Consider the following 14,395-nt stretch of genomic DNA (forward strand, 5'->3'; position numbering starts at 1 on the left):
TACCTTCATCTTGGTGGAAAAGTTTGGATCATAAACAGAAAAACAATGGTCAGCATTCAGAATGTTTTGAAGAATACTGTTCATTTGGCCACATGCAGCCACCTAAACTAAATAAGATGACCTCTGGATAAAGTGAGTATATCTTGGTATGTTTCGATGTTTTCATTTATGGAGAAATAAGCCATGACTTATTTTGGAAGTACTTTATTGACTTCTAAAACAGTAACCGTACACAGTACATATAGCTTAGACTGATATAGTTTGATTTTGCATAACAATATCACTGTTGGCAAATTTCCTATAAAAGTAAAGAATTCATATAAAAGTCCATGATAGCTGTGTAGAATAAGAAACAAAAATGAGAAAATATATTTAATATAGTCTGCGATGAACTTTCTGGGCTTTTGGCAGAATGTGTCACTTCACTTGTTCAGATGCAGTATGTTAACCTTTTAATCAAGCAGCTCTGTTCAGATACTGATGCGAACCTTTAAAGCAAACAGCATTAGAACGCTGGAGAAAAAGAAACAGTTTCATAGAGAATTCCGCTGACCAAACACATTAAACAGTGGATCAAAGAAAGTTGCTTGATCAAACTAAATTCTTGATGAATTTCAATAAGCGATGAACAAAGATCAATATGATATACTAGTATTCTGCAAGTACCTCAGTCCAGATTTATATTTGGGCTAAATCTATTTCAGGGTTTGAAATGCATTCAATGAACACACTGTTACTCACAATGCATATTGTAGAAAACAAATTGTTTTAAAGGAATAGGTGAACCAAACTTGCTCAAAAGTCTAAATTGTATGGAGACAAAAAAAACCTTGGTCTTCTACTACATGATAAATAGATGGCTGTTGCTACAGTTAATAAAAAAAGATTAAAGTTTTAAAAATACAAAAGTTAGGGGGTCATATGTGATATGTTCGAATGCATTAGAGCACGTACGGCAGCTTTCAATTCGTCATCGTAAAGACACAATTAAATGAATACGTGACATTTTGAAACACACTGGGAACAATAGTCCAAAGTTGGCACCGAATCAAAATAAATTCAGATTAAAGTTCCTTGAGTTCCTCACAGTACCTCACTGTGGGGTACGCATGCCAAAGAGGTAAAAATAGATTAACATTATATAATAAGAGATACAGGTCTAATCCACACCTTTCCCAACACTAATCCTGCACTGATTTAAGAGCTGCATTCAGAAACAACATATTTCATGGCACATTAGGGGGAAAGTGTAATAATACTACTCACCCCCAAGTATAATCTGATCACATTAAGACTGCGTAAAATGTGTGTATGTGTGTGTGTGTGTAGGTTATCTGTGCTTTAGTGGTCAAAGTGCTGAGATTGCCATAGTCATTTGTATACTGTAGTGGCAGACTTTTGGTTCATATGTCGTCGTCAGTGGCACTGGCGTCTGGTGACCCCTCACTGAAATACTCCTCCTCCTCCTCCTTCAGCATACTCTAGGGAACAACAGGAAAGTTTATAACAGACAAAAACACAATCGCCCTTCTGTCTAGCCACTCTAAGCCACAAGGCAGTGATATTTGTGTTGGCTTCTGGCAGGGTTGCCTTGCAAAAACCCATGTGAACAGATGGTTTGTATTTGTGAAATTATAAATATCATTTTATGATTTTGTTGGTCTCTTTTAGCTTACCGTTAGGTTGTTAATCTCTTCAGAAAAAGCCCCTATTTGTCTCACAGTTCCCTCAGAGTCCTCCATCTGCAAACAAAGAGGAAGGTTGAACTAATTATGACACAGATACAGATAAGCGTTGAACAAAACCTTCCTTTATTACCTCAGTTGTATCCAAACCATAAAAGCATTTAGCCACACATTTACGTTGATGTTTATTTTCATTTCAGAAAATACCTGAAACTGTTCACTACATTTTTAACATAACCACAGACCATCGCCTCTTTAGCCAGAACCCTGAACTTACTGAAGAGGTTATGGGCCATTAAGTTAGTTTAGGTAAATGTTTTTTTTTTGAAAACCACACAATTCCAGTAGTCTATGACATTGTAGTTTCCAAGGCTCAAACCAATTGATGCTCTGTTTTTCTCCACATAGGCCTTGCCTGCTCCAGCTGGTCCATCTCATCTTCATAGGCCCTCAGTCCCATGTGGAAGCTGCTGCTCTGGGGCATCTCCACGTCCATGGGGCAGAGGTACTCCTCGCTGTCCTCTTGCCGCTTGCGCCGCAGTGTCCCAAAGCTGCCAAACGACAGCCTCCTTGGCTGAGGGGGGAGAACATCACGTCACCAATGCTTGTGAAGATGCGAGGTGTAACTACCGGTGGGAAATGGTGCCACCATGCTGCATACCTTGACTTTGGCTGTGGCGGTGAGTAACGTGTAGTCAGGGTTTTCTAGACACTCTTGCTTGAGCCTTTGGGCCTCTGAGCCAATCAGGAGATGGAAGTGGGTTGCCAGGTGACGCCTAAGCAGAGTCTTACTGGGCGGAATGTTGAGCAGCAGGGCGAGGGTCTCTACATTAAAGCGGGGCTCCAGAACCTGTGAGGAAAGAGCGCAATAGAACATTAGAGGATGGAGAAGTGAATAAGGGATCAAAACATTTTGTTGATGTGCATCAACCTCTTTATCTATATCTTTATCTCTTTTAAGTTTCTTATCAGACTCGCAGTGTTCAACCAACCTCCAGTCAGCACAGAGTTCTCAGTTACACCATGCTGTTGGTGTAGACTTTTTTTTTTACCCGCGTTCTCTGAGCTCCAGAGGCAAGCCCCACACCCCTATGGCCTGAGCTCTCCTTTCTTACGACATTCTTAGATTTCCTCAAATTGTTTTCACTCTGCTCCTCATTAATTAATTGACAAATCCTCCCTGCCCACTCTCCTCTCACCATCAGTCCGCCGTGGACACCACTGCCCCTCAAGTTGGGCGCGTACTCGGCCAAGTCCACTGAGCGCAGCCACTCCATCACCCGGTGGTTGGTCCACTGGCAGATCTCAGCCGGTGTGATGTTGTTCTACAGATGGTGGATGTAGAGGGGAACAAATGTTTAATTGCTAATGAACATGCACATCAAAACAGTGTCAAGATAAAAGTATGCCAAGATTTTGATCTTGAAATTGTACTGCTTAAATTTTATGACAAGAGAAAAATGTAACCAAAGATGTTCCGTGCTACTATGGTTTCTCTATATGTGACATCTAATGAACAGTAAAGAACAGTAACACATAAATGAATGAAACAGTGTAAGCACTTCATCTGAGGGTCGCCGGCGGAGGCAGTTGGGCTCGTATCCGTTGAGCCGGCACACCTGGATGGCCCGTTTGATGCTGAGGTGGTGGAGCACACTGCCCACCTTCAGGCCCAGGAGGTCATCCTGTCAGAGGATTTAGGGGAAGAGCTTGTTACTGAAATAATTTTAAGTTGGCGGACTTATGGGACACTTCAAAAAACTAAAGCTGCACTGAAATGGGTGCACTCACCACAGTTATGTAGTGGAGCATGCGACCGTCCACCTTCCCCTCATCAAAGTGGGACTTGTACTGAGGAAGGCCAATGTCATCCAGCCATCCTTACAGAAAGAGGCAAGTAAGAAACATTAAAATAGGCTGTCAAAAAAGAAAGCAATTTTACACCACAATACCTATTATTACTTAAAAAAAATAAAATTAAAAAAAATACATTTGACCAATAATCCACAGTAACTTACTGGTCACCCAGTTGTAGTCCAGCTTGTCCTTGGCATCCTCTTCCTCTGAGCCCAAAGCTTGAAGAGCTAACTGCAGCTTCTTCTTGTGAAGCGGGTGCTTGATCCCCAACTCCTGCAATCAGAAGTATGTAAGGGATAATGGCCGCCGAGGTGTCCCGTTATTCGGAAATATTGGATGAGGTTGAGCTAAAGAACTTGCGTTCTCTGTTTTGCGTCATGGAGTTTCTTCTGTCATGTCCAGTATTTTCATTTAACAGGACACCGGGAAGGCTGTTATCACGGTTGCTACACATGTATTTAGGCTTTAGGCTACGTTTGTGTAGCCCACAAAGGAAACATTCAGTTCTGATTTAAAAAAAGCCAGTTTCCTAGATCTCCAGATAAATAACACTTGGCAAAATGTGGGAATACATTCATTTTGTTCATTTATTAGCTTGAATACACTGAAGTAGCATCTATTAATGCGCAACTATGGTTGTATAGTTATCACTCAAAGTTATACAGAAATATCAGAACACCTCCTAGCCAGTTAGAAAAGAGTATTTCTCGTCACCAGGGTATTATTCATAATATTGCACACTACAGGGTCAGGTTTCTATGAGGAGGCTATTCACTGATCATGTAACCGTACATGTAAAACAAGAGGCAAATATTGCTGCTTTCTCCACTAGGGGTATGAAGTGCATAGTAACATTTCTATCATAACCAGGTTTCCCCAGTAATTGGATTACTTAAGTACATGTAAACACATGTCAATATTCTGTGTAAAGGACAGCGACTACCAGAATCTCAAAGCTCTTCATTCCCAGTGGCTCTTGTCCAGGTCTTACCTTCTCCAGGTCGTGCTGCGAAGCCTGTAGCAGAGTCTGTCCTGACTGGATCCAGTGCTGAGCTTGATTTGCGTACACCCCCAGGCCCTGCTCCTGCAGCCACCCACACACCTGGTCTTTGGTCCAGCGTGCAAACGGGGTGTCCAGCTCACTGCAGGGACGAGAGAGAGAGAGAGAGAGAGAGAGTGTGAGTGAGTGAGTATGTGAAAAAGGGATACCAGCTGGTGATCATACTGCACACAGTGCATAGTATAGTTGGAGATAAGAAAACAAACACACACACACACACACACACACACACACACACACACACACACCTGTTGCCCCGCTGTAGGTCCCGTGACCAACCCAGACGGGGGCCTGCAGTAGCTCTGACGCCACCTCTCCTAAATTCGCCCTCTGCAACATCCAGGTTGAATGAAGTGGAGTGGCTTCTCCTGAGTCTGGCGGGATGTCAGTAAACATCATATAAAAAGGCACAAACATGTTACATACAACCTCACTAACTCTTTTCCCATTGGCTGTCATTATGACTGCTCACGTGCACTTTCATCATTGTATCTATTTCATGTGCTCATCTATTTCAAATATGAACTCTAGCTGAATATATTCAAGATTGAGAGTCTGATACATATACATACATACACTGCAACATATTTCCATGTATATTGCCCATATATCAAAACCATACTTTTATACCGTGTATGGGAATAATAAAGTAAGCACACAATAAAGACCAGTAATAATAATGTTTTGTATTATTAATAATAATAATAATAATAATAATAATAATAATACCTCCCAAAGAACTTTCTCAATCCCTTGGGCTTTTTCTTGGTCTCTGTGGATGTGGGTAGTGCCTGTGTGGTCTCTCTGTCTTGTGACTTGCGAGTTGGTGCTCCTGCCAAGTCCAGGTGATCAGTCCCCTTTCGTTCTGTCTCAGCTATACCAACATTAACGAGCAAGCCAATTAGACAATCGCAGACTACAACTCCCAAAATGCACTCCCACGTTATAGGACGGCACACCAAATTTGAACAAACCAAAGCCACCACCACTGAAAAACGCCTTTTCAGGAGTCAGCACGACAAGCTACTCAACTTACAGAAAGCCACCACTTCAAGTACACAGACGATACTCCCACAACCTTATAGGCAGAACCAAGCAGATTTTGTTCAAACAATCAGTGGTGTGAGAGTCAAAAGCTGGCTTTGTGTCTTTCAATAAGCATGTAACACGGATCTGTCCCATTCTGATTTACTGGGGTTTATGGCTTACAAAGTTGAAATGGCATTGCAGATGGCCTGGGTGATGAATAAGTGACAGCCAGATGTGTTGCAAAAGGAAAAAAATATGGTGAAGGTCAGTAAATGCAATAGGAGCCAGAAACCACACATTTAGCCAAATAACACACACACACACACACACACACACACACACACACACACACACACACACACACACACACACACACACACACACACACACACACACACACACACACACACACACACACACACACACACACACACACACACACACACACAGCAGCAGACAGACACACACTCAGGAAAGCCACTCAAACAAAGATCACTAAAAGAAATGGGGAAGAAGAAGAAGAAGAAGAAGAAGGCCAAGCCTTGCACACAGAGATGTGCCATTAGCACATGATACTACATCAAAGGCTGGGCAGTGGATGAGTAAAAACTCCGGTCACATGGACCTGGCAACATCTCTGTGCACATCCAGCTGTGTTATCCCTTCAGCACAGACGCTGACTCACGGCACGAGATCAGGTTTCCCTCCCCAAGACTCTTCAGGACACACTGACCCGTGATCAACTCAATTTGGAATTTGGGTTCAGTGCTCCGATTGTTTTCAATAACATTTCCACACTGCCTGCTGAGAATGGTACACAGTAAAAACAGCTCTGTGATCACATTTTGGCTGTGCAAAATTAGCGAACAGTGTGCGAGTGAGGAGCTGCCTGTTAGAATGGTTAATCATTCCCTCCAGTTTTTTGCGATTACGCAATTTGAAAATTCAACGCAAAATTAGCAATTTACAGCATTTGTGAAGCTGCCCATTTTCTTATTCACTGCATAAATTGTGCATTAACTGCAGGAAATAAGCCTTGATGTTAAACTGCAATTTATTTCCACTTTTCTGGCCTCCCGATGGTGGTTAAAGATTACACACAGTACGTTTTGATGCTTGTATGCACTATTTACTAATGATTTCATGATCTTAATTTCATTTTCTGCACTTGTCTATCGACCGATACAAATTGTGAATCATAATTATTATTATTTTTAAACAGTGTGTGAGTCAGCGTCTACCGATGTTCACCCAGGCTCCCCATGCTGCAGGCCAGAGTCATGTGCTGTACTGTACTGTACCTAACGAAGGGGCACTTGCACTCCACCTATGGTCTTCAGAGCAGAGCATGGGACACAGAGGACACAAGGACAGGACACACATGTAACGACAACATATAATGGGACACACACACATTGATGCATATACTTCAAGGGGTCCTATGACTGGTTTATAGGACAGAATGGATTGAAAGGAAATATAATTAAGTCACTGTTTATCCAAATCTGCTCATTGGTCTTTTTCTGTGAGAATCCATGAATTCATGGGACACAAACACTAAAACTGACATAGTAAGTACACAATATGGGTTAATTAGCTATATGGACACAGTAAAAAAATGACAAAACCAATTTTCAGAATAATGTTAAAAAAAAAAAGTACTTGACAAACAATGACAGGGAATTTTGAGTACCAGTGGCCTTTGGACAGCACAGACAAGTGAGTATTCTTACCCAGGTTAGGGGTACTGGCTGTCCTCTTGCCTCCTCGGATCTTGAAGAATCCTCTGCCAAAGGAAGATCGAGCTTTCTTAGACCCAAAGCTCTCTCCCTCTGATGGGCCAGCTTTGGCTGCTGAGATGTCCTTTAGCCGCTGTTCTTCCTGGCCCTCATAAGGTCACAAGAGAGAATCAATAAACACACACACACAGGATATAATATAAAGGATATACATATATTTTATTGATTGTGACTAATTACACCACCAAATTTGTAAAGCTCTTAGAAGTGCCTCTCTGACTAAACAGAATTGCAGCTGGGATTTGTAGTGATTCACATTGCCAGTAGGTGGCACTCAATGTCTGGCTGCCTGATTCTCAGTTTTGAGGGTGTCCCTGCATTGCCAGCTGAAGTGAAGACAGCTGTGAATCGGGTGTTCTGTTTGAAGACTCTGCACAATGATTTCACGGCTCAATTTCATTATTCGCATCATTGTATTTAACAGCAACAGGAAAACATTTGATACCCTGCTCAGAGATCATGCTTTTAAAAATGCCATGATTTAGGGTTTAGCTCTCAACAGACAGGATAACAACTACTGAAACAAATGGCATGCTAAATCCAAATGTCTAAACACATCTACTGGACAGAAGTACTCTGTTTGTAACATTAGCCTAGGTTAAGCACATGTTTCAGTGCACTGAGACAGAGGGCGTCTTAAAATAATGTACTCAGTATGATTCAGTTTAGGGAAAATCTGCTGTCTAGAAACCCTGTGATAACTGAAGGTCATGGCTGATTTGTGGTTAATAAGAAAAGGAGGCAGGGGACACATTCAAGCCTTTCAGTGAGCCTTATATGACCTGAGGTCACAGAAAGGTGGGATTGCCTCTTGAGAGAACTCTGATGTCTGATGTACACTAGTGTTGCATATCTGCACATGTAGGTAGGACAGATATTTGTGTGCAAAACAGGTCTCTCAGTTTACATGGTCAACAAAGCCGAAAGATGGATAAAATCCGATCTATGGCCACCCACAGACATACCTCTTCTGCCTTGGTAACACGATCTGTGCTCCTTGATAAAGAAACATCCGAAGAGCTGAAGGAAAATAAATGGGAAAATATTATTGCACATTCGGTTTTCCTTGCATAAATTTGGTTACGACAGTGACTCCTTTCAAAATGGGTTTAGAAAGAGAAACGGCACTTCTCTGTGGTCCCTGGAGCCTTCGCCTCGCTGGCCTGCTCTGCTGGGGTGGTGGCCTTGGCTGTTGCCATACAAACTAACTCAGACTCCAGGAGCTCTGTGCATGGAATCAGCTGGGGCTGAGGGTTCAAACAGGAAAGACAGGCCACACACAGATTGAGAGAGCATTTAAATTGATAAACTGAAGTGCTGTGTGTTGCAGGAAAGATATTCTGTGAGTGTAAACAGAATTTTTATATATTTTTTAAAAATAAGCAAAAAGAAAACCCTTCTGTATACAGTAATGTTTCTTGATTTTTTGTGTGTGTTTGTTTTTAAAGTGAAAGCAAGCAATGCAATTTCACAATGAATTATTATAAAAATGTGTAATATAATGCATTCCTCAAACATATTGTGACATGGTGGGAGACTAACAGATTTCCTGAGTAAAAAGGGAAGCTCCTGAGGAGGCCTAACTAAAGCTTTCTAAAGGAAGTTTTGAGTCTGAGGTGCATCCTGTGTAAAGAAACGCAGTGACAGGGGAGGGCCATACCTCATCGCTCTCCTCCACACCTCCTGGGGAGGACGTCTCCATCTCCAAGGCAACTGAAGCTGCGATATCACCGAGGCTCCCCGCACTAGTGTCCTCCTTCGGTTTATCTGCAGGTCGTTATAAAAATAGACGCTCAACACACCCTCAAACACATGTATGCTTAGCCAGTGTACACCGCACACATGCTAAACACATGGTTTTGAAACTGAGTGAATATATATAACGTCATAAAATGATGAACGATTCTGAGAGGACGTTAAGGGTTTCATCGTGTACTTCAAACAGTATTAATTCGTTTGAGGTGAGGTCCAGCTTCAGTGAGATACAGCCTCACCTTTCTTTTCCTGTACGGACATGACCATGTCCTGACCCTTCTGGAAACGCGTCAATGACTGCTGAAGCTCATCAATTTTACGGTCCTATGTGAACACAGACAGTTTTAACACCTCACATAATTGGCAAGACAGCAATTCTACCTCTAATTCTTGATGGCTCCCAAAGGGCCATCATTCCCATGCATCTGTGAGACTATATTCAAATTCTAACCTTTTCAGCATTTGCCGTCATCACCGACTCCATTGCCTTTTTCATTCTTTGCACGTCCGTGTCTGGGAAATAGGTGACTTAACATGATTAATATGACCAAACTTATTTTCCTACACATTTGTCAAGGCAAAGATTCAATTACAGACACATTATTATTATTAACAATCAGTCAAGTCAGCTATAGTACAAAATATATTATAGTATCTTTCATTGTGTATTTGTGGCCTTTTTTCTTTTCTCAGTACCCAAGTAGCAACATTTTATGCATCTGGCAATGCAGGGAACCAAACCAAACACCTGTTTGTAACAATCACAATGCTGATGATCAACAAAAATGCCACACATTAACTGCAGTTATAAAGTTGCATTGCAAAGTTGCCCAAATATACATTTTTAAATGAAGATCACCTGTAAAATACAGCCTCTAATCAAAACCCATTTTTTTTTTAAAGAAACCATGTCTGACAATACACAGAAAAAATCCATTAGACAGACCTAGCCTGAAGACAAACAAGTCTTTTCTGTCTATTCTGCTTTTACGCAGAACCCAAGTCATATGAAAAGCCAGTGCCAATTTAACTAAGGGGAAATCCCCGCTCTCTAGTGCTCAGCCTTAACTTCAGACAGTGACTTTAGAGTGTGGTAAAAAAAATTCCATTAGATAATGCAACTTCAATAAGAATATTTATGTACATATTATAATTAACACAGAAAGCTATGAGAGTGACTCCACTCTCTGAACAGCACTTTACACTACTATATTTGATTATGTGTTTGCTTGACTTTCCAAGAAAAGTCGAATAGCAAATTTGCATTTGGACTAATTTGACAAAAAAACTGATCAGTGAAAGATCTTTGCACAGGGAGAAATATAATTCCAAAACAAGGTAATGACAACTACATTTCAGTGTTGTAGTGAGTGATGTCGGAAGATCAATTACACACCTCTGCCTACATTCAGGCCACTTTTTGGGGTTGCAACCTCTTGCTGTGCCCAGGCATGCAGGTTCTTCAGCTCTGCCTCTTTCTCTTCCAGCTGTTTATGCAAGACCAGCAGCTCGTCCTGCACAGCAAAGCCCACAATTACCATTAACAAACACATGGTTATCAAAACTGTTCCCTATGGCAAAATTGGGATATGGTAAAAATGATTCTAGTAATTTAAAGGATTAATTAAATGTCAATTGTACAGGGCTCAAACTTGTATAATACTAATAATGAAAGCAAAACACACATGGTGAAAAGGAAAGAACAGAGGACTTTTAGCAAGAAACAAGATAGCTAGAGTTGACAAAGAGAAGGTTTGTCACCCCATTTTGAGATCTTTCTATTGTGCACCTACCAGGTTTCCTTCTCAAGAGTGAGGTATGTTAGAAAGACAGAGTCCAGCTGTTAGCCAGGAAATAGCAATGACAGGAGAAGAAAGACAGCAGAATAATATAGATCTGGCCCCTAAAATGAAAACAAGAAGGATGAAGATAAGGAAGGAAAAGAGAAGCTAAAAGAGTTTAACTCTGAGTTGAGTTCTAACACCGGACAGAAATGAGTTCCGACAGACACTGAACTAAGACAATAGGTACAAAGAAAGACACTAGTCCTGTTTGTATGAGCCACTCACTTTGGTGCTTCTCAGTTTCTTCTCATGCTGGATCCTTTCATTCTCCATGTCAACTACTCTAACACGAAGGTCATTCACCTCTTGGAGCAGACCCTGGTGACAAAGAAGCCATTACTCTTCGATTCAACGGTCATTAAAATATCCCAAATAAGAGATTCCAATTTCCTAGTGAAATGTGACACTTAAAGCATTCCTTATTATTAACCCAGACAGTAGAATAAATCATAATGCCACTCATATAATATGAATTTATAAGTACTCAAACATTTTCACAGACTGAATATCTCATCAAGCCAGAGGAAACCACTGTCTGGGCTGGATAATTCATTACCAAATATTTTGTCAAATAAACATGAACCAATTTGTATTTCATACAAAGTAATTTGTAAAGGCAATGACAGGATCAGTGGTTTTTAATCTGATGCTTCACATTCTGTGCATACATATCTGAGACCACTTGGAATTAACAGGAGTATATTTTCCATCCTAAATGAATTTGCAGTCTCTGAAACACTTGGCCTCAGAAGGAATACTCCTTTACTTCCCTTTTTCTCTCGCTCTCTCTGTGTCTCTCTCTCTGTGTCTCTCTCTCTCTGTGTGTCTCTCTCTCTGTGTGTCTCTCTCTCTGTGTGTCTCTCTCTCTGTGTGTCTCTCTCTCTCTGTGTCTCTCTCTCTGTGTCTCTCTCTCTCTGTGTCTCTCTCTCTCTGTGTCTCTCTCTCTCTGTGTGTGTGTGTGTGTGTGTGTGTGTGTGTGTGTGTGTGTGTGTGTGTGTGTGTGTGTGTGTGTGTGTGCCTGTGCATGTCTGTATCTGTGGAAACCCTGACACATTCTAGGATAGTCTCAGCTCTCAATGACCAAAGAGGCTTTAAAACAGAAAATGGCTTTTGGGCCTCATGAATTTCTCCTCCTCTCTTTCCAATCTTTTCAAAGCAAGGAATTTACGAGGGTATTCTGGAAAAACTGATTTATCTCAGAGATGTAAATGTGCCACTTCTCTTCCTAGTAGATACACTTTCTCAATGTTGCAGTACGCTTATATAGCTGCCTCTGTTGCATGAAATCACAGTTCCTGCCAGAAATAAATACCCAAATGTGTATGTTTCAATGGGCTGCAGCACATTACCTCAGTTTCTCTGCGGTCTCTCTCCACAGAGGCCAACTTTAGTTTTAGGCTGGACACTTCAGTCATCAGCTCCAGCTTTTGCGTCTCAAGTGTGGACCGGCCAACCAACTCCTGCAGTGTACATAATCACACCCCCATAAGGACAGATCTATGAAGATAACATTAGCTTTCCCTACTTGAAACATCTCACAAAAAAAACCATATGGAAATGGTGAAAGGGAAACACTAGCTTAAAAACAGCTGCACGCACACACCAATAGAAGTAGACAGTAATCTCATGCAAATCGTTAAACCAAATTAACCCCTCATATTGGTACATAAAGTATGCTATCAAGAAACTCTACAATATCCAGGCAATTGTATTGTTATTTGACCTTAATATTGATGGCTTCAAATAGGGTCCTACGTCAATTACCTGTTGTAGCATCTCTTCTGTAGAGTTCAGCTTCTCACGGTGTTCCTCAAGGCACATCTCTAGGTCCCTTATTTTTTCTCCCTGCACCTCAACCTGGTCTGTCAAAACACTCACCTGAGAAATGACATCAGTGATACAAAATCAGTGATACAAAAATGTATCAAAATTAATCAAACACCTGTATTCAATGAGCTGCGACTTCATTTAGCAAACAACTTTATCCAAAGTGACTGACGGTATGATGCAGCTATACATTTTCCAATCAGACTGTATAGGTAGGCTTTACATTTTCTCCAGGGCATTGAGCCCATGTCATTGGTCTTGTTAGCACATTGCTCTATCAGTTAAGCTACGGGAACATACTGTACAGGTTATGGCAATACTCTTACACAGATGATGGATCTCCTCATCATTTACCCACCTGGAGCACTAGGCATTCTTTATCACTCTCCAGGCGACTGAGACGCTCCTGGTAGACAAGATCCCCTCCCACGGAGCTATGGCCATTGGTCTGGAATAGCGAGAAAAACACAGTGAAATGGGAGGTGTAGTGTTTACAGCATTCCATCTTCATGTGTCCTTCAACCACAATGCAAATCTCTTCACACACCATACAAACACAGTCCATGTCTTCAAATTAACTCATAAGCTCATTTAATTCCATTCATAACAACACATAACTTAATAACTAACTGAATGATGACTCTAATATAAAACTCATATGAGACCACTTGTGACTCTGGACCAATTTCAACTTCTCTGTAGATTAACATCATGTCACGGATTACACGTTTGCTGGCAATTGCTGTGTAGATAGAACAGATGTTATGGAATTTACAGGTTCACAGTTTATGAGCTAGACACTAAATGTCACAAACTAAATGTCGTTTATGAGCTAGACACTAAATGTCGCAAAAATGTCTGCTCCCATTGCTGAAAATGGCACTTTAAATGGCGCTCTCACTAGTAGGTAGGTGAATGTGAAGCATGACCCAAGTATCCTCGGAGTAAATCAGGACTGTCTGCATGGAGTCCTATGCTTTTTCCTAAGCTTAAGGGCAGGGATGAGGGGACAAGCAGAATTACATTTTCTCTGGGCAGTTTTTCTGTGAAGTTATAAACAGCCTTGTGAAAAACACCCTTATATCACCCCTACTAATCAGACAGCATCTAAGAAAGTGTCTGTGCGAACTGATAATGGGATCACGTGTATTTACCGGTCTGCAAAGTCACAAGGGGCTTCAACACGTGGAAGTGTGTAACCTGAGAGACATGTGAGGGTCTAGATGGCTTTCGCATGTGAACGTTTGCTTTGTGCAGCCTGGAAATTTCATAAAACTAGTTCAGCTCAGGTTACTCTTGTGGGGGGAAAAAATGTGCAAGGAAAATGTGTAATACGACAAGTCTAAAATGATTCATCATTGGAAAAGAGGATAGAACACCCCCACCACACACACACACACTCACACACAAACACACTCACACAACGCGGATGTCATAGAGAAAATGTACCGGTCCGGTCAAATAAAGCATTTATAAAATGTTCACAAAATATCACCATACGTGTTGGCTGCAATCTTGAGGGATGTGTAATGTTCAATT

At 41.2% G+C, this 14,395-nt stretch overlaps 1 protein-coding gene across 3 annotated transcripts in view; it reads right to left on the reverse strand.

The window, feature by feature from the left end:
- Positions 1-188: 188 nt before the first annotated feature.
- Positions 189-14,395, reverse strand: part of ppfibp1a (PPFIA binding protein 1a) — a 16,927-nt gene continuing 2,720 nt past the window's right edge. Inside the window, exons 3-25 of one of the 3 annotated variants that reach the window (XM_042705038.1) lie at positions 13,215-13,304; positions 12,794-12,907; positions 12,379-12,489; positions 11,255-11,347; positions 10,582-10,699; positions 9,637-9,698; positions 9,425-9,509; positions 9,091-9,197; positions 8,559-8,677; positions 8,396-8,450; positions 7,365-7,512; positions 6,933-6,965; positions 5,332-5,476; positions 4,851-4,976; positions 4,534-4,684; positions 3,704-3,815; positions 3,477-3,565; positions 3,248-3,370; positions 2,885-3,010; positions 2,347-2,535; positions 2,101-2,259; positions 1,677-1,742; positions 189-1,481 (exon numbers count right to left, since the gene is read on the reverse strand). In XM_042705038.1, coding sequence (XP_042560972.1) covers positions 1,404-1,481; positions 1,677-1,742; positions 2,101-2,259; positions 2,347-2,535; positions 2,885-3,010; positions 3,248-3,370; positions 3,477-3,565; positions 3,704-3,815; positions 4,534-4,684; positions 4,851-4,976; positions 5,332-5,476; positions 6,933-6,965; positions 7,365-7,512; positions 8,396-8,450; positions 8,559-8,677; positions 9,091-9,197; positions 9,425-9,509; positions 9,637-9,698; positions 10,582-10,699; positions 11,255-11,347; positions 12,379-12,489; positions 12,794-12,907; positions 13,215-13,304 — 2,499 coding nt within the window. In that variant the 3' untranslated portion in view covers positions 189-1,403. Of the gene's footprint in view, positions 1,482-1,676; positions 1,743-2,100; positions 2,260-2,346; positions 2,536-2,884; positions 3,011-3,247; positions 3,371-3,476; positions 3,566-3,703; positions 3,816-4,533; positions 4,685-4,850; positions 4,977-5,331; positions 5,477-6,932; positions 6,966-7,364; positions 7,519-8,395; positions 8,451-8,558; positions 8,678-9,090; positions 9,198-9,424; positions 9,510-9,636; positions 9,699-10,581; positions 10,700-11,254; positions 11,348-12,378; positions 12,490-12,793; positions 12,908-13,214; positions 13,305-14,395 lie in introns of all 3 variants that reach the window. The other 2 variants (XM_042705037.1, XM_042705039.1) reach the window with 2 other exon arrangements.

This window comes from Clupea harengus, unplaced genomic scaffold (assembly GCF_900700415.2).
Source record: "Clupea harengus unplaced genomic scaffold, Ch_v2.0.2, whole genome shotgun sequence".
NCBI lineage: Eukaryota > Metazoa > Chordata > Actinopteri > Clupeiformes > Clupeidae > Clupea > Clupea harengus.